The sequence below is a fragment of the Symphodus melops genome, assembly GCF_947650265.1.
Source record: "Symphodus melops genome assembly, chromosome: 11".
NCBI classification, from domain to species: domain Eukaryota; kingdom Metazoa; phylum Chordata; class Actinopteri; order Labriformes; family Labridae; genus Symphodus; species Symphodus melops.
In genome coordinates, this window is record NC_136701.1 from 20,986,953 (window position 1) to 21,006,131 (window position 19,179).

Here is a 19,179-nt window from a genome sequence, read left to right on the forward strand (position 1 = left end):
GAACTGATGAGGTGAGGAATTAAATGAAAACACATTTTCACCCATTCTTTTGGTGATATAACAGAGTCTGGCAGGAGAGTGAGATACTCTGTCCAAACGCAAAAATAACAAAAGACACGGAAAGGCATCCATGTCTTGTGTTTTGGGCAAGCCCCAGGCAGATTCATGTTTATGCGTGTGTGTGTGTGTTTTTATTCCTATATGGCAGCACATCTGGAGCATTCATTGCTGCAATCAGGCCTGAGAAATGTTTGGTTAAGACTTTCCTGACTCTCAAACTGAGGGCCAACAGTTAAACTTTGAGAATAACCCTGTGGAGACTCAGACACCATATTTGGCTCAGGAAGAAAAAGGCCTGAATACCTCATCAACACTCCTCATTATTCAAACGCCAAATGAGTTCACTGCCGACTGGACCTATTCATTATCTTCTTTTGATGGACGATTGAACTGTTAAACACTTAACATGTAATCCTGGAAAGGCTTTGGCCGCTCTGGCTGACATTTGAAAAGAGGTCTTTATTCATTACAGATCATGAAGTTGATGTTTATCGTCTTGATTCTGTGCAACAAAACAACTTGCTGTTCTCCATCTGTAATAGTTAATAGTCATTGCTAGCACGTGTTTAAAAGTCTGACCTTCAAACCGAGCCGCTCAGGATGAGGGCATGAAGTCCAAAGCGTTCATGACATGCATCCTGGTATTGTCTTTGTTTTTTTGGCCGTGCTCCAAACATGAGCTAAAATGATCAGGGCCAACTTAATTACTGAGAGGGTGAGGGTGTAAAAAACAGAGCCCTTGATAGATTTCGGAAGTATTTTGATGAAGCATAAACTCCGGGGTTCTGCTGAGCACCTTAATCAGCTATGAAAGCAAACACATCCATCAGACTGAATTAACTTAACAGAGTTTGGCTCGCTTTGAAACAAAAGGCTGCCTGATTGTGTTGCAATGCTTCAGTTCCTCACAAACACGGTATGCATCACGGAGGAACTCGGAGAAACATTCGATCCTGAAACTTTAGAAATAGGTTCAAAAAACGGTGGTGTCTATATTTGAGGCTAAAAACAAAGTAATCCTCATCTTCAAACATAGTTTGGTATTTTCTAAGTGGGGTTGTATGAGGCACTAGTAGTGAGTATATCAACCACAGGAGATGTCGGTCCCTTTAACAACAGACTGACAGGAGTGCTTTGACGGAAGCTATAGGCAATAATATGGACTGGGTTGTTTTCTCTATGTAGCATATGTCTGTTCACATCTTCAGTTGAAGCATCGTTCCCTGATACCTTCTTCGAACAACCGTCTGTTTACATATAGTTCTTTTACTTCTGTTTACATGCATATAAGTCTGTTTACATCTTAGTCCGATCGCTGTCCTTTGTATCTAACTTTGTCATTTTGTATTTTAACTTTGTACTAACATCTTGACACTTTTGTGACACTTTATTCTTTATGACACTTTATTCTTTGATGAAACTTTAGTCTTTGGTTGATTCTGTATCCTTGGTTACATTTTTTAACATTGCCCTCCGGGGACAAATAAAGTTTTTTGAATTGAATTGAATTGTAGTTTAATTTGAAGAGACACCGAGCTAAGAACAATGTTAAGGCTAGTACAGTTACACATGTTTAGTCATAATAGCGGTTGTGGTTGATTGGACTGACTGACAGTAATAATAATAACCGTTGCCATGAGGCTAGGCTTCACTTTAGCTAATAACTGTTACTGAGCTTTAACTGTCCGCTGTTGTTTTTATAGTTTGGAATAGGCTAGCTAGATAGTAGGCGAGCATGCTAAATTAGCCTGTTTCTGCTACCAAGATATTGATTTGCTCTGACTCAACCCCACCTCTTTGCATGCTTCTTGGTCAGCCTGAAGTTAGTTGGAGTCAGCATTTAAAAAATGGTGACTGCCATTGTTGGGCTTAGTAAGCCCTTTTCAGAATCCAGTGGTAACTCCACTCAGACTATGTCTATGTTTAAAAGCAATAATCTTAACATTAAAAAGTAATCTTTGGAATGTGATAAAATGACACAGTTTGAATGTAATGAAATTAAATGTATTAGTATTGTGGGCAAAGCCAGACCCCAACCCCAAGTCTCAACATCGTCTTTACTTGGTTCTTAATCTGAGTAACATGGGAAGCAGGACACATACACAGAGCTGACCGACTGTATGATTTATACCCACTGACTGCCCCCAGCTGTTACAACTGCCAGAGCCAAGACTGAGCATGCATAGCAGAATTGGCCCGTGAGACAAATTCAAACATCTACAACATTATCCAACATTATGTCTTTGTCCATTAAGAAATGACAAAGACAGACATGGAAACATGCAAAGTGTGCAACAGCACGCTGGCAGAAATCTTTGTTTAAACCTGCATATGTAGTACTCATAAATATATAGTCTGCATGGGAAAATGGCAACGTGAAAATGTTGATCACTAATTTATGTTGGCAGCAATAAAGTAGAACAGCCCCTTTTTTCTACCCTGTAACCATCTCTTTGGACAACCAAGGGAGCGACTGTTGGAAACTGCCAGGTCCAACAGTTTACACAAAGTTATGACGGCCTTTTTGTGAGAGTAATGAAGGCAGAGAGGGGAAGAGCGTCTGTTTCGAAATATTGTTTCATGCCCTCGGTGAGATTCAGACAGGGCTGTCTGGCCCAAAGTGTGAAAGAAACACAATGAGTCATTGTGGAAGGGGAGGGGACACAGAGAGCACATCGGGGAGTTCACAGAGGAGGGAAGCAATATCACTCTGAAGCGCCCACTCAGTCTACTAAATCTGCGGTTGCACACTGACTCATGAGAACCAAAGTGATAATTTGACACCTGTTGATCAAACAGGCCTGCGGACTGCACTGCACACTGCACTGCTGAGCAAAAGGAGTGCTCTCACAGACCCTGCTGATATAGGTGATTACTGTATTTCCATAAGGAAGGGAGGAACTTAGGTTCAAGTTGTTAGCCCTTTTATGACAGATTTGGCACCACCATTACTTACTCTGACATTCAAACTGAAGGGAGGATGTTACAGTGGCATACATATCGCACCTTGGACTAGTAACTGAAAAAGAAGAACTAAAAACATTTTGCTTAAAGGTTCTAAAAAGGTCCAAAGAGCTGAGATAGGTCGACCATCCGGTGAATGTTCTGAGTGGTTGTAATTGTCCTTAGACTTCGCCTACTGACCTTAACCTAGTTATCACTTCTTCTACATTTGGAATTAATTTAGACATGCAAAGTGTGCTGATGCCAGGAAACTGTTAGTATTTGAGCTCAGATGCATATTGCTTCATGGATCTGGAAGAAGGAGAGCTCAGTTTTTTTTTTCCATTGCACATGAGACTGAAGCCATCAGTTGTTTTAAGTGTTATAACTTTTTGGATACATTATAAAGCAGTTTCTGGCCTCTTGTTTTCCAATCTGAATAACTAACCCTTCAGAGGAGAGATTAAAAATGAAAAAAATCTGCACGTGAAACTCATGTTTCCCCTTTATTTTTTAGGAACAATTAGCATGACTACAAAGGGCTTGAGACACAAACAGTGAAGAAAACCTTTTCTTTGTCGAGGAATGATATTATGATATAGTTTGTGTGTGTGAACAAAGAGTGTATGGACTGAAAGGAGTCCAAAACGTATGCTTTTCATTTCCATGCCTATGATAACATTTTATCTCCAGCAGGAAAAAAAGCTGATCTGGACTTCCGGTTGGATGTAATGGAAGCCATGGCACGACAACAGGGTAAGACAGCTCCTCTGAGGCCGACCAGCAGACTATAAATGAATAAGTAAACCACCACGTCACGTAGAAGTTTGAGCTCTTGGCCACATCATAAGAAGCCTGGCTCAACATCTACAGTATCAACATACTTATGTCACCATCTTTCTTTCTTTATGTGGGACATTTGCACATGAAAATTACAGCCAGCAACAAACCGAACAACCATTTATGTGTAAAACTGTAAGCAGAGATACAAAGTGCAACAAGTTATATCAACAATAATCACTTCAAAATTAAATCCTTACTGGTAAGTTTGATGTCATTAGGCTACAATAACAAACTCAATTCTGTGGTTGCATTAAAAATAGCAGCGTTGCGTCTGTATTCTGTTTGCTTTCTTTCACACACACTCTTTTAACTGGCAAAGCGAACAATAAGGCAATGTCTGCTATGTCATGCAAAAACATTCACAGTCACATGTATTTACAGAGAAAACACACAAAAACCAAAACACTTCAAACAAGGCCTGTTTGTCTTTTCAATAAATATGTTAATTATCATTGAAAATCCTTGAAATGTGCTTTTCTTCTAAAAACCTCACGTGGCCCCTTTTCCATCATGTTCCAAAAATATTATTTATTATCATCTGCTTCTAGGCAAGGGATTTTAAAAAGTCCCAAAAGTGCAACTTGTATGAAAAAGACTGTACAGTATACTAACCATGTGGTTCTTGGGAATATTGATATAAAAAGAGACGACTGAGGAAGAACCACTAGGGTGGACACTGGTCTTCTATCTGCTTGGGATTTAGGAAAGTCACCATCTCACGAATGCCGTCTTCACAAATCGTGGTTTGAGAGCCTTGACTCAGATTTCCCCCCTCCTCTTTAAATTTTCTCCATGTCTCTGAAAAACAAGGGAAATGTCACTATCGCTGTGGCTAAAACAAAACGGGTGATAAAATCTAAAGTAAGTTATTAAAATAAATCAGGAAGACTCACAGGGAGCAGTCATGAAACTAACCTTCATCAAGTGTTGTGAGCAATGTGTAATTCTCTGGATGATCCACAATATCTTTTCGTTGAACGTCACCGATATCCATTAACTGTAAAGCACCTGTTTTAATAAAGATTTAAGAAGACAATCATACATTTTATCCAAACATACAGCTTTTAGATCTCTTGTCATTCAAACATGTTTTTTTAGCCTCTTTCACATGTGCTGTAATTTTACACACGCGCTGTATTTTTACCCCGACTGCCTCCAGACAACCAGTTCTCTCTCAGAATTTCTGAAAGAAAACTGGTTGAGCTGATCTGTGAACGTGGCAGGTTACATTTACTGTAAGGGTTTTCACACTTGCAGAAAACTGCTGAAAAAGACACATTTTTCCGCCCGAGTTTTTTCCTGCCAGACCCCTACTATTTTTTTCTGAGTTGGTGTGAGAACGCAGCAGGATATTATCTGCAGAATTCACTTTGAACCTCATATTTTATACTGTGACTGCTACACTGTGCATAGTGTCTCATGCTTATGCAGAGATGCACTAACTCTTTGCAAAAAAAGAAAACAACCTCAATAGAGTCTATCTGTCTGCTGGTTGGTTGAATATACTTGTGGATATTTCCTTTAGTTCTTTTAAAGTTTCAAGCTAAAAGACACACAGCTTTCAAGATGAAACATACTTAACTATAAACTAAATCAGGTACGTGATGATAAGCAGCCCAAAGACATCTTTATATGTTCACTTAACTGCAGAAAAGAGAAGCTTCATTTAAGCTTTTGTTTCTGACACCTCTCTCGTATACGAATAATATGAAGATACAGCCAGAAACCTGGTTGACTTATCTTAGCAAAGAGCTAAAAAAGGAAAGCGGGGCTCTATCTTATATCTCATACTTAACACATCTTTCAACCAAAGCTAACTAAAACATGCACTAAAAATGGTTTCCTGTTCTTACAAAACAAACAAGTGTGGATGTTCTGGTTGTTCAGGGTGTTTGTGCTGCACTTCTTCTTAGCGAGCTGTTTTTCCTTTTTATTCTGCATCCCAAGCTAAGCTCACTGGCAACTGACAGTTTCTCCAATTCAAACAGACAGATATAAGAGTTTTTCAGGCCTATTTTAATTTCAGAAAATGTTTAAATTCAACTTGAATAAAGTTCACACCACTGCCCACAGTACCTTCCACGGTGTTCCAGACTTGCACCTCAACCTCAGCAGTACTTTGTCGTTCTACAACGATGATCCTCACAGCGTTGGGTGAGTCCACTCTCAGCGATGATTCTACTTTATACACCAGGAGATTATTTTTATATCCAAGGTAACACTGGGTCTGGTTATTTTCAGTCTTACTTTCTGAAGAGGAAAAAACGCAGATATGTTTAGTGGATGATGTTTACAGCCAATCAACAACATGTCATAATAAACAGTACAGTTTGTTATGAGACTACCTGGACACGTCTTGCAGCACTTCCCTGCTTGTTTCACAGGATGTTGGCATGGATACTGGCTAGGACACGTGATGCGTTTGCAGTCCTGGAGGCCATCAGTACAAGTGCACAGGATGCATTCCAGGACCCTCCCCAAAACTGGGTGCCATATGTCTCCATGAGAGTACGTCTTTCCGTTGTATAAACAAGCTGTGAGAAATGGAAAACATCTGAGCGATGTGCTACACATGGAAAACATCGTAAAGTTGCGAAGGAACACGTCTATAAAATAAATACCTGTCGGGATCTTTCTGTTTTGACAAAGTCTCACCTCTTTGGTGTTTCCTCTGTAACAATATCTTCACTGTGGTCTCTGACGCTCCTTTGAGGTTCAGTTTACTGAGGCTCAGGCCTCTGGGAGAAGTCCTGGTCCACGGTGGTGTGGCTCGGTCGGACCTCGCCCTGCCCTGCTCCCCAGAACACTGGTCCACTGAGTGTCTCTTTTGAAACAGAAACAATAACAAAATCATCTTTTAAATATTGATATTATTTTCTATATGAAAGAGCATCTGATTTGTCCCTGAATCAAAGGAGGTTTAAGTCTGTCTCTGGATCCCTAAATTGCTGTGACCATCACAATTTCATCCACAATTAAAACAGAAAAATACAACTTGGACTTTTTACCAGGCACAGAATTTCATGAATATTTAATTATGGATGTATTAGATGCGAAAACATGATGTCAAAGCACAAAGAGCCTTTGCCTTCCTCAAGGAGAGTAACTCATTTCCTTGTCCTCTTGCACAACACTAGCTACAAAGAAGATCTCCTGAAGCCTGTAATGACCTCAGTGTCACGTTCAAGGACTCTTCAAACGTCTTCAAGCAATGACTAAGAAATGTTCATTTTCTATGACATCAGCAAGAACGTACAACTCCTCTGTTCAGCTGCTGGTTGCCATCCTCAGTGGATGAGGACCCGCTGGTGCCATGATCTGCAGAGAGAAACAAGTGAGAGGGCGGAGTAATTACCAGGACATCTATAAAAGATGTATATTTGTGCTTAAAAATGAGTGAAATAAGTGGAGCTGTGTCATAATCAGATGATACTGCCATTATTGCAGGGGTTTGTGTGACTAAGTTATGTACAGTATCAGTTCTCTAAGTGTATTTTTGCATCTAGTTCACTAATAATATGTATAATACAATAAGCTCAATATGCCTTGTTATTACTATGCTCCTGTGTAAAATGTCTCCGAGTTTACTGAAGAAGAAAAAGAAAGGAAAAAAGAAATTTTTCGGGTTGAAATGTGGTCACGTGATCAGCCGAGCTTGCAGGAGTTTGACTACCTTTACACACCAAACAGCAGGTGTCGGGAACTGTCACAGGGGAAGAACAGCTGATTGGTTGGCACGTTTTCAGAGCACAGAAGATGTTTCCATTCTGAGAAGGCAAAAAGCAAATTTCAGCAACAAAAAAAATTCACAAAACACATCAATAGCATCTCGACAGAAAAATGAAAAAAAATATATTTTAACAATCCCTTAAACAGGAAATTGATAATCACAGAAAATATTTAATATGACAATATTTTATAACAATTTATTAGAATTAAATTAATTGAAAAATTAACCAAATTTTTAAGTCTTTGTTTGAGTGCACTAAAGTTTAATGTAATAAAATAATGGAGACTGATAAAAACACTGCACTCTTCTCAATAGAGCACTGGTCTTCATTTTCTCATGAACTACATGTTATGTGAATTCACCTTGGCAACAGAAACACCTGCTAACGAACACTACTTAACAAGTCGTAAACTTCTCACATCTTGTCTTTTAGAGGACATCTTCAGGGTGATCTCAATATTGGCTTCACTAACGCTCGCTCCCCTCTGAAATCTGCCTTTGTTCTCTAAACCCCAGTCTTTTGAGCGGATCGTGATGATGCCAAGCCAGCACTCAAACCAATGCAAGATGTTTTCACCAGCTACAGTATTATTGGACAATAGTAATGGGAATTTAAGAAGTGAGGTCTCCACATTCACTGCATGGCATCCGCTGCTGTAAGTTAACTGAGAAGAAATGTTTAAAAAAATGTTGATATACAAGTGGCCTTCGTGTGATACTGTACTACGATAGCTGCTGTTTTGTAATTATTGAAGTGTTTGTAAAGGCTTGTATTCTTCATTGAATATTTGCCCTTTTCAGCGGCGTTTGTTTCACCTTCAAAATGGTGTGAAGTGAGAATGATAAAGTCACAGATGAAGAAGGATTGTAAGGAATTTATTGATATTTATCATAGAAATACTTTCATCGAAACACAGTCCCCACTGGCGAAGATGAACACTTTGTCATTGAAACATCTGAAAATTATTACATTTCTGTTATTCACAAAAGCAAAAAATCCGAGATGGGATTTCACTAAATCATTTCACGGCCCTGTCTTTAAATCTACTCCGCAAGGTCGATATTTGTACTGAACATCAAGCTGCACATTCCTGCACATTTGTACTGTTTTCCATCTATCTAATTGCATGAATGTAACATGCATTATATTTCTTGTTTAATGTTTGCTGCCCTGACAATAGGAGCACTGCTGTTGGCACATTACTTGCATTTGCAAACTGACTTTGAAGCTAATCTGACTCTAATGCAGGATAAATTCACCTAGGGACATAGACCTCTAACTCGTTCCATCATATTCTTTCTATGGATTAATAATGGTGGAGTAAATGAGATGTAACTTACAGAGCATGTGCACATAACACACTGATTGCTTTGCCTGGATGGAAAGAGGTCATGCTTAGTGAAGGTCTCCCCAGGCTGATAAATGGTCCCGTTGTGCCTGCAGGATTTCACTGAGGCTCTGAGTCCTGCAGGGATCCTGGGCTCATCTGAGGAGGAACATCACACAGGGTAGAAGTCACAACCACAAGAATTTCTCTCAAAAAAGTCCTGATTGTAGGACTACTTTCTACCTGTGCATCTGGGACAACACTGCTGAGGCTCAGTCACTGGGTTTTCACAGGGCAGAGGAGGACACCTGATGGTGTTACATTTCACATGGCCTGTCTAAAGAGAAAGCAGAGTTTACAAGCATTGGCCAGCTTCAACTTCCGATCTCTATCTCTTGACTAAGAGCTCAAATGTAAAGGTTGGACAGTTATATTCCTTTAGATCCAGTTTAGAAGTGATACAGTTTGATAAAAGTCACCTCTGTGCAGGCGCAGCGCATGCAGAACATAAATCCAAAGGGCTCCAGATAGGGATGCCAGCTGTCTCCTGGGCTGTACGTCTTGTCTTTAAAAGTACAAACTGACCCGGATCCTGAGTGTCAAAGTAAGAAAGATGAGTGTAATGGATGCATGTGGCGCAGATAAAAGAGACATTAAAACTATGTGAACAAAGGCTTTAAACGTGAGACATTAAGTCACGGCGAAAGTACTAAAATACAAAGAAAAAGATACGAAACTGCAAATGTCACTGACAATACAGTCTATGTAAGCACTGAGACAAACAGAAGTTTTAATACAATACTGTAATAGAGACGTCTGTGGCTGAATAATGTGATTGAAGTTTTCATTGCGCAACAAAGTTTGGTTTCATCCAAAACAGAAATCTTTAATATCCGCCAGCTACCACTGACTTCAGTTTTCCTCTTTGAGACACTCTTCATGTTTTATCAGGACTGAATAAAGCATCAGCAGGGAGTGCTCTTACCTTTCCGGAGTTTCAGCTCTGCATCTGCATACCAAATGATGAAAAAGAACAGCAGCCTGGACTTCATGGTTTTACATGTGCGTGACTGAGTCTGCAGCGCAATAAAGTTGTGATTCTGCGAGACAGAAACTGCAGGACAGTGTGAAACAATAATACAAGAGAAAAAAAAATTCTGATATTTTTCTGTGGGGGCATCTGGCGCCTCCCTGTGGACATAGAGGATAGCGCAGACTCGCACAGACGAATGATAGAGGGAAAAGTAGCCTAACCCCGATAGAATAGATGTGGACTGACCAGACAGCAACGGAGAAAAAACTACGATAAACGTGAACTGAAAGTTTTCTAAAAGTTTATTTTCGGACCTTTATTTGAGTAAGGGACAGTCAGATTTGACGTAAATTAACCACTAGGCCACAATGGCGCCCCTAACTTAATATCAAATTCTATAAAAGTACAAGAACTGAGGTATTTGAAGTCATTGTTATCAATGTTATTTGTGCAAGTGTACAAAGATACACTTAAATGTTTTTGTTAACTGAGTTAAAAGTATTTAAAAGAGTTGCTTAGCTACTAACACCGATGAAAATGCTTATCATCAAGAACAGGCCAAGATGTTGTACTGTTTGAGTCAAAGCCAAAGAATCCTGAGCTGTCTGGAAATTGGTCTGGCAGCTGGAGAAGTGCCAGTTCACTTCCTGAGCTCTGCCCTTAAGCAAGGCATCAAGTCACGTTGGGCAGCCCCCTCACTCTGAATTAGTGTATGTCCAAAGGATCCTGTTAGTGTACGTGAATGTGATTCTTCTGTGTGATCTCAAAAACATTAACAGTGTTACATTGAATTTCCCCTCGCTGGGTCATCAACGCATATCTTCTTTTTACTTCATATTTTGTGTGGTGCTTTTCTTGTACAGGTTGGTACAAAATAAACATTCTGTTGATGTGATCAGTTAAAAAGCAGAAACTGGGCTATTGGGGAACATACACACCAATTTCCTTTATTAACATACATTGGGGATAAAACAGTGCAACCATGTTAAAATAGACATTAAGATGCCTACAAACTTACTGAAGATATGACAAACAAAAAGGAGCTCACAAATACCCAAACATGTTCTGGATCGGCTCCCTATCATGACGCCAAAAGTAAACCAACGCAGGCTTCGTAACGATGCCTTTAAGTTCAGCAGAATACTTGTATTCACAGTCAAACAAACGTTCAGAAAATACACACAACAGGGTTTATTTCCTCTTGCAATGGAGGACATGGCAATGCTCCCAACCGAACGGAGTCTCTGAAACAAGTTCAGACAAAAAAAATGTTTTTAAAACAACAGCTGGTTCATATACATACACATCCCTGATCCCTTTATATCTGCAGTGACCACATGGGTCTTCTCAGCCATGCTTCTGCCTAAAATCTTACTTTCAAAATGAATCCGAAGCTCAAAGTCGCTCATTATTTAATGTTTAAAATGCGATCTAGAAATTTAAAATCGGCAACAAGCTTGCCAAAAACAAAATAAAATCTCTTTAAAATGTGTTTTTTGAATCACTGAACATCTGCCAGACACTTTTAAATCAAAAAGAGATAACTCCTAGTGTCCAATCATGTGTGTAAGAGCAGCTTTCATACGAGACTCAACACCTGCTGTATAAGTTATTCTATCACATGGATGAAGTATAGAATAATGCATTATTAGGATGATTTTGAGTGTTTACTGAAACACTTACACACCCACCCACACACACACATATAGACAGAGAGCGAAACAGGAGGAGACTCAGGAGCTGCTGCTTTGGGCCCCTGTGTCGTCCTCCTGCTTCAGCCGTTTCTTGGCTCTGATTTCGTTCATGGCTTCTTCTATAGAGCGAGTGTCCCTCTTGTTTGCAACCGGTACTGGGAGACAGAAACACAAACATCGTCAGTTTACAAAGAGGGTAAAATATTGGACTAAAAGTCAGCTAATGTTTTCAACAGGCTGAGTCAATAAAACATCATTCACTCACCACAGCCATAGGCGCTGTTGGCCTCGAGTGTGTGCGCTGCGTCTTTTGCAGCCGAGGTGCCGATCAGGTGACTGTACTTGTCTCTGTAGTTGGAGTTGGGACACGCCTCAGACTTCTTCGTCTGACTGGCTGCTGTTTCTTCCAATGCGGCTTGTTCCTTTCATGGGGAGAGACGAGAGAAATGTGAGTGTCATGGAAATTACAGTACACTTCAGTTGGTTTGCTGCTTGTGCAGCTCTGGGGACACAAGATGAAACAGACGAGAGCTTTAAAAACATCTGAATATTACTTTTTATCAGTGGAAAATGGAGTTCATAAGATGTATGGAGAAATGTCCGCTTTGGGCTTCCTTACTTAAGAGACGAGTATGAGAGTCTATTACAGTGGTCAAAGAAGAAATGCGTATCGGCCTCTCTGGACATGTTCTACTTTGAGATCTACTTTAACCATAGCTGTGTTGAAGGTGATCCAGAGATGTTATTTCAGTGATTGAGGAAGATTACGTTATTTTTTCAGACAAAAGACTGAGATGTTTAAGATGAATGTCAAGGTCAGGAGGTTTTTGAATGAAATCAGAAGAGCGTTAAGTCTTACTACCTTTAGTTTGCGCCTTTCCTCTGCCAGCTTTGGATCCCACTCTTCTCCTTTGCGATACGCTTCCAACTCTTCATCTGATGGAGCAAACTCCTGCCAGTCAACAAAGTCGACAGAAGTCAGATTATATTTCATCATTCGAATATCCGACAGTCCAATCAAAACAGAAACAATGAAAGTCGGACCTTCTTGAAGAGCATGACGTAACGGCTCTCCTCGTCCTCCCCGAACGAAAAAGAGGTCAAACCAGCCACCTCTGCGACATCGTGTCTACAACACAGAGGGAAGTGAAAGAAGTGTGAGTGAGGGCTAAAGAAGGCGTCATGATTGCAAATATCTGCGGCGACGATTTCTTACAGTATACTCCTTTCAATCTTCCCCATGGGATTGTATTTCCGTTTCTGCTGTGAGCTGTCCTGTATGAAATCTGAAACCTCCTTCTCCATCTAAGAAAGACAAACAGGACGTTTTCTGTTATTTAACTTTTTTTAAAAAAGGTACAAAGACGTGCAAACTGTAGTGCAGACAGAACACAGTAGCTCACTTTGTAAGTATCACCAGTATGCAAACATCTACAACTGCTTTGTCATAAATACTGCTTTTAACCCCTCCAACCCCCCCAAAGGAGAGAGAGAGAGAGAGAGAGAGAGAGAGAGAGAGAGAGAGAGAGAGAGAGAGAGTGTGGGGGAAGTCTGGCTCCAAGTAGAGTCAAGATCGGGAGACGACCCAGCGCCAAAAAGTGTCGTCTCTGTGGCCACCGCTCTACAAACTGAGGTTAAACATATTTGCTAAACTTGAGATGTCTCCGATTTCTTGACAAAATCACAGAGATTATAAATTGAGGTCATCGGATCATCTCCTAAAATGGCAACAGAAACTCAAAATGATGAACTTTGTGAAGGTTCAGGGTATTGCAGAACAGTTCGCAGTAAGAGTCGGAGGTGTAATTTATAAAGCCGACAGCACATAATCAACGTGTAATAGATGTGACCTTCAGCTTTTCACCTTTTTCCTGAATTCAGCTTTCTTTCTCTTCTCATGCTCCTCCATCTTCTTGAGTCTTGCAGCTTGTTCTGAAATGAACACGAGTCACATTTTTGTGGTGTTAAAAGTTATTTTGGTCATTTTAAAAGTTTCTGCGGTGCAAACAACCGTTTCACTCATATGACTTAAGTCACAAAAAGGTTCCTTTACTCTGAAAAACACTAACACATTTGAAGTTCATTAAGCCTGGAGAACTGTGACACGGGAATCTTTGACATGTTTATGTGCAGAAAAGAGGAAAAGAGTTGTTTATTTGTGCCAAAAGTCAAATCAGCTTTGTCCCAGTTTTACAACTTTATATCTTGACTGTCTTGAGAATTGTGTTTTGAAGGATACACAACAACCTGGAAAAATATTATAACACAGTTCAAACTGTTTTAATGTTGGCTTCAGGTGCTATTTACAGAAAGAGTTTGAATCAGATGTAAGTGTAATGGAAAAGTTGCAGCTCTTCCGATCTAAGAAAGGCGTTGTCATTTAAGTATAAATGTAATACAAGTTTTAGTTATTTACACAACTTATTGACGTCATTCAATTTGAGCAACACAGCAACTACCAAAACCTGTTCTTGAGATCAAGAAGAGCTACTTGTCCTTAAAGGGATACTTCACCCATTTACATGAAGCTGTGTAGAGAAACATATGTTTTTCTTTGCCTGGAAGTTTTCTTCATGTGATGCAATATGACGCTTTTTGCATCACATGAAGAAAACTTTCAAGCAAAGAAAAACACATTTTTCTCGTCTCAGGGCAAAATGAGGGCTGGATTCACTACCATTCAACACTACTACCATGTTTCTAATGATACACAGCTTCATGTAAATGGGTGAAGTATCCCTTTAAAATCTTCGCTTTCCATTCATGGGGAGATAAACCAGCTCAACATGAACACTCACAGATACATCTCTCACCCCTGAAGGCTGCAGGACTTTGAACAGAGGTTTGTGTTCAAGATGTCATTTCTGTTTTTTAGTAAAGTCTCAGCTTTGTATGCACTCTTTTTTTCAGTCTGCTACACAAATATTTGGTCAGCATGTGAGCTCCATTTTCAGGAGCAATTTCCTACATAAAGCTACTTAACAAGGACCCCTCACATCTTTGGTCCAGAGTCCAGAAGGAGGGTGACCCCCTTGTTTTGTTCTCGCGGGACTTGCTAACCACGGGACAACTGCGCTGTACTTGAAAGCTCAGCTGGCCAATGGCAGCCTCAGACATGCTCTATCCGCCTGTCTTTTAAATCGTTGCTGACTCCCTACTCATATCACATATTAACGGTTCTTTTATTGTAACAACACATCAAGTACCTCGTGCTTTTCGTCGGCTTTCTTTGTCCCCGACGGTCGGAGGCTTTTCCATGGAGTTTAAGATTGAACCTAGGAGGTCCGCCATCTTGGAATGAAAAGGGCAGCTCGTCCAATGTGTTGTTGTTTGCAGCTGTAAATGCTGCGCATGCGCAGATGGCAACGTTGTTCCTCGCTGTTTAAAAATCGGCATTTCAAACCTCTATTGCCCCCTTCTGTGGGAGGAAAGTAAATAATGAGCATCATTAAATTATGTGGCAGAATCCCAAGATTGTTCCTCTCTCTCTCTCTGATCTTTCTCATTAATATAAAGTAAAGTATTTGAGGAAGGCTCAGTAAATCTTTGGAAATCAGCCTGACTGTCCACGGATTTGAAGTTGCTGTCGTCAGGTTCAGCTTGCATGTAGGCCAAAGAAAATGAGAAACTCATTGTCTCTGCTGCTATCACCTTTTTAAATGACCAACTGTGTTGCTTAATCTGTTTCTTATCTACTGTATTTATTCATTGTCCATTCTATATTATATGCTGATTGTATGCTGATTGCTATGTATTTATTTTACTACTGACTGCAAAACAAATTGCCCTCTAGCAGGGATGGTAAACCTTTTATTGTTCAAATTCACATGAACCAAAAAGCATTTTTTTTTTATTTTGCATTGAAATGTTCTTGAAAGTGTATATTTATGCAAAAACAAGAAAACCATTTCATGCCATAATTTAACTGACACTGATCCACGTTTTTACAAATTCTCAAAGAAAGAAGTGTGCGTGGTTAGGATTGTCTGCTTGAATACGTTTCTGTTTCTTTCTTCTTTTTTGAAAACTTACATATCAATTAAGAAAGTTCTGACGCCCTCTTTCCTTATGATGTTTTAACATTCCGTTTTCTTCTTTGACCTATGATGGTAAACATTTTGAGTAAAAAAATGTTTTAAAATCACTTTTTATCTGCATTTTTCTTCTTTTTTTTTTAAACATTGATGCATTTCCAGGTTGATTAACCAGAGTTGGAGAGTAAACAGGCATGCACAATGTAGTCTACATCTTTTCATAAGCACTAGGGGGCATGCTGTGCAAGTCAATGTCTCTGTGTCCCTGCCTTCTATTGTTATTTTGTTAACAATCCTCCCCTGTGTCACTGGAGCAGTGTGTTTGTGCACTTTTATTGTAGTTCCACAGCATCAGCAATAACACATGAACTAGTGCTATATTCAGATGTGGGCAGCTCAGTGGCAGAACACAGGGCACCTCTGAAAACACAATACGACAGAAAGAATTGGACCCTTAACTGTGTCGAAAAGAAAAACATCAGCTAGTACTTTATATGTTTGTATCTTTTGGAAGACTTGTTGTTGTGAAGGACAGCTTTTGTGGTCTACAGTATGTGTACTCCTGTATCCAGCTATAGGGGTGTATAGGTAAGAAGGTGTCTTTTTGTATTCAGAATATGGGCTTGGTGTACAGTGCATAACATTTGCTGTACACCTGGAACAACTTGGAAAATAAAGTATTTTATCATTAAATTTTTTTTGTGTATTTGTCTGTGTTCAAAATGCCCCCAAATAACTGGAAATTCTTAAGCTCTAGCTGTTGACTAGGCTGAAAGTTGCTATTCCTGACCTTTATTACTCAGACAGCCATCACTCAGCCATACTTTGTTATTGTGATTTGCACACAGCACGACGGACTCCTCCCCCGTGGTGGAAATGCTGTATAAATGCAGCATCAGCCTGTCCACAGTGTCTGAAAGCTTATTGGTACCCAAACATGAAGGGACTGAGCTTGGTTCTCCTTGTGCTTCTCCTGATGCTCGCAGTTGGGGAGGGTAAGCAAAGAATGGATACAAACATTTTCTTACAGTGTGAGGTCGAGTCAAGCAAACCATGACATTGTTGATACACAAAAAACACTGTGCTGATACTGGTGTCGTGTAAGGTCAATGTTTGTCAGGAACATGAGAACTCATTATGCTAATTTTATTTTTCTAATTGTATACAGGAAATGATCCAGAGATGCAGTACTGGACTTGTGGGTATAGAGGACTCTGCAGACGGTTCTGCTATGCTCAGGAGTACATCGTTGGTCATCATGGTTGCCCAAGAAGATACAGGTGGGCCTGAGAACATCTTGAAAGCGATAAGTGAATCTATTCTGTTGAAGTTAAAGAAAAGAACTTACAACAAGACTCTTTTATGTTGCACTGTGATCATTTCCAGGTGCTGTGCTACGCGGTCTTAGCAACTGTTGTTGTCTGAAGATGTCCCAACACCTTCAGAAAAGGATCCTGGTCACAGACACAACAGTCTTCTGGAGTCTTTGAGTTGCCTTGAGATCTGACTGAATGCTCTTAAAGTTAACTTCTGACATGAGCAGCTTTTATGTGTGAAACTGCAACCCTGTTTTACCTATGGGAGTCATTGCTGCCTGAACACTTGTGAGATCAAGCCTGTATTTGATGATCACATTTAATAATCAACCCTGTGTGAACACTTTCCTCAACTGTGAAATGTAGTGTTTCCAATAAATGCATTCTAAAATACTCATGTTTGCTTTGTTGATATTTGGCACTGTCCACATGAAGTACACTAAACCAAATATAAAGCTATGCAGTTTTTCACTTTACATCAAACATCTACAGTGAGTGTTTACACTTGTTGTAAAGCCTGACCTTATATACGAGCATGGAAAGCAGTCGGAGTGGAGCCTGGCATGCTGTCGTTCAGCCCTGTTCCGATATGAGACAATGATGGTCAAGTGACCAACCCAAATAGCAGTGATGGAACAGAGCTTTTGTGAATGAAGTGTAATGTCTCTTGTCTGTGTTTATGTCATCTCACCATTCTGTCTGTCTGGACAACACCGTCTGGAACAGACAGACAACATCACAACCTGACAGTCACGATTGCAAAGCAAATCTATTGTCATATTGTCTGCCTATCTCTGACAGTGGGGTTGAATGTCTATGTTTGGGAACTTGCTTTGTGGTTTTATTTTTCTAAAAGGAGAGAAAAGCATCAAGCAAATACAATCACATAGGTTTAGTTAAACACCAATAATGCTGGATAAAAACCTGGCATTATTCATTTTAAAATATTAACTAATAGTCAAATCTTTGATTAGGATTCAAACACTTTTGTCAATGTGGTTGTCAGAAACAATACAGAATATTTTTTCCAGAGAGCCCGGACCTGAAGATGGTTGATGACTGGACCAGGCTATGGTAGGTGTTAAAGGCATGGACGCTATTTGTAAACATGAGCCACTGTATTGTGCCCTGCATTGTCATCTGGGTTGAATCTTTGTACTATTCAGACAGCGCAGCATGACCCAACCACAAAAGGCTAACTCCCCCCCCGACAAACCTGTTTACACGAGGCTGTCTGTCTTCACAAAGCTGACAGCTAGCAGCTTAGAACAGAAATGTATCACAGGGTGGAGGATTTTTTTTGAACGTATCCATGTTGACTTTCATTGAAAAGAAAGGAGGGTTGGTAGATGCAGTTGGTTAAAGCAACCAATTCTCACTAAAATAACTTTAACTTTTATTACAGCCCGAAGTAAGAGTCAATTTAATATGGGACCTGGTAAGAGTTTGTCTTGTGCCTGTCCTCATGTCTGACAGATTTGTCTTCGACTTGTTTTCCTGCGACAGATTGTTACTGTGTTGGAGAATCAATGTATAGCTCATAATTCACTGAGCATACATTAAATTGATTGTCTCCATCCTATAATTTCACTATTTCAGCATTTGACCATATAAAACTATCTTGTATGGATGATTTTTAAGATGAACTTGTTCTGTTTCCCATTAGACTTACAGTTTAATGGAAAAGAAAAGCAGCCTATTAAAAGAAAGGTCGGATAGAAAAATGAAGATTAACCCTACACCAAGGATACCCGATGAATGGAAACTACCAACAAGCAAAAGAACTTTTAGAAGACTGGCGTCAGAAGATCCCACGTAACGACCAATATGAAACCACCAATTGAGTGCAAATTGAGGGAGAAACCCCATCTAAGCTTGGAAAAAATAGGAGCTAAGACAATTAAAGCTCAGAGCACCACAGTGCTACAGAGCCCACCGTCATAGATGATGAAATAGAGGACCCACACAAGCTTTCCCAACAGGAAGAGAGGATGAGACAAAGAAATCCTCATGTTGGTAAAGGAATGACAGTTTGACTAGAAAGAAGAAAAGCAAGACCACCACCAGCAGCTGCAGCAGCACATCTGGCGTGCAAGTAGTGAAGCCACAACAGGAGGAACACCAGAAACCAAAATCAATCATCAAGAAATCATGGAGATGATCTGAGCCAAGTATAAACCCAATTCTCCAGAATTTGC

At 39.9% G+C, this 19,179-nt stretch overlaps 2 protein-coding genes across 2 annotated transcripts; both read right to left on the reverse strand.

The window, feature by feature from the left end:
- Positions 1-2,981: 2,981 nt before the first annotated feature.
- chrdl2 (chordin-like 2) lies at positions 2,982-10,030 on the reverse strand. Its single transcript, XM_079355244.1, has 11 exons — positions 9,890-10,030; positions 9,384-9,496; positions 9,148-9,241; positions 8,918-9,063; positions 7,520-7,613; positions 7,103-7,164; positions 6,502-6,670; positions 6,192-6,380; positions 5,923-6,096; positions 4,762-4,854; positions 2,982-4,644 (listed from the first exon to the last, which is right to left on the reverse strand). The coding sequence occupies exons 1-11, from the start codon at positions 9,954-9,956 to the stop codon at positions 4,511-4,513; spliced, it is 1,335 nt and encodes a 444-aa protein (XP_079211370.1). The 5' UTR covers positions 9,957-10,030; the 3' UTR covers positions 2,982-4,510.
- An 833-nt stretch (positions 10,031-10,863) lies between these two features.
- spag7 (sperm associated antigen 7) lies at positions 10,864-14,940 on the reverse strand. Its single transcript, XM_079355245.1, has 7 exons — positions 14,838-14,940; positions 13,496-13,563; positions 12,848-12,936; positions 12,676-12,760; positions 12,494-12,583; positions 11,897-12,053; positions 10,864-11,786 (listed from the first exon to the last, which is right to left on the reverse strand). The coding sequence occupies exons 1-7, from the start codon at positions 14,920-14,922 to the stop codon at positions 11,671-11,673; spliced, it is 690 nt and encodes a 229-aa protein (XP_079211371.1). The 5' UTR covers positions 14,923-14,940; the 3' UTR covers positions 10,864-11,670.
- Positions 14,941-19,179: the final 4,239 nt, after the last annotated feature.

Coding starts and splice junctions, on each gene's coding strand:
- chrdl2 (XM_079355244.1), bottom strand. CDS start 9,956: ATGAAGTCCAGGCTGCTGTTCTTTTTCATCATTTGGTATGCAGATGCA. Junction 7,165..7,519: donor CTGCTGTTTGGTGTGTAAAG/GTAGTCAAACTC, acceptor TTCTCTCTGCAG/ATCATGGCACCAGCGGGTCC. Junction 6,097..6,191: donor GTGCTGCAAGACGTGTCCAG/GTAGTCTCATAA, acceptor TTTCCTCTTCAG/AAAGTAAGACTGAAAATAAC.
- spag7 (XM_079355245.1), bottom strand. CDS start 14,922: ATGGCGGACCTCCTAGGTTCAATCTTAAACTCCATGGAAAAGCCTCCG. Junction 12,054..12,493: donor AGGAAAGGCGCAAACTAAAG/GTAGTAAGACTT, acceptor TCCCCATGAAAG/GAACAAGCCGCATTGGAAGA. Junction 11,787..11,896: donor CAACAGCGCCTATGGCTGTG/GTGAGTGAATGA, acceptor TCTGTCTCCCAG/TACCGGTTGCAAACAAGAGG.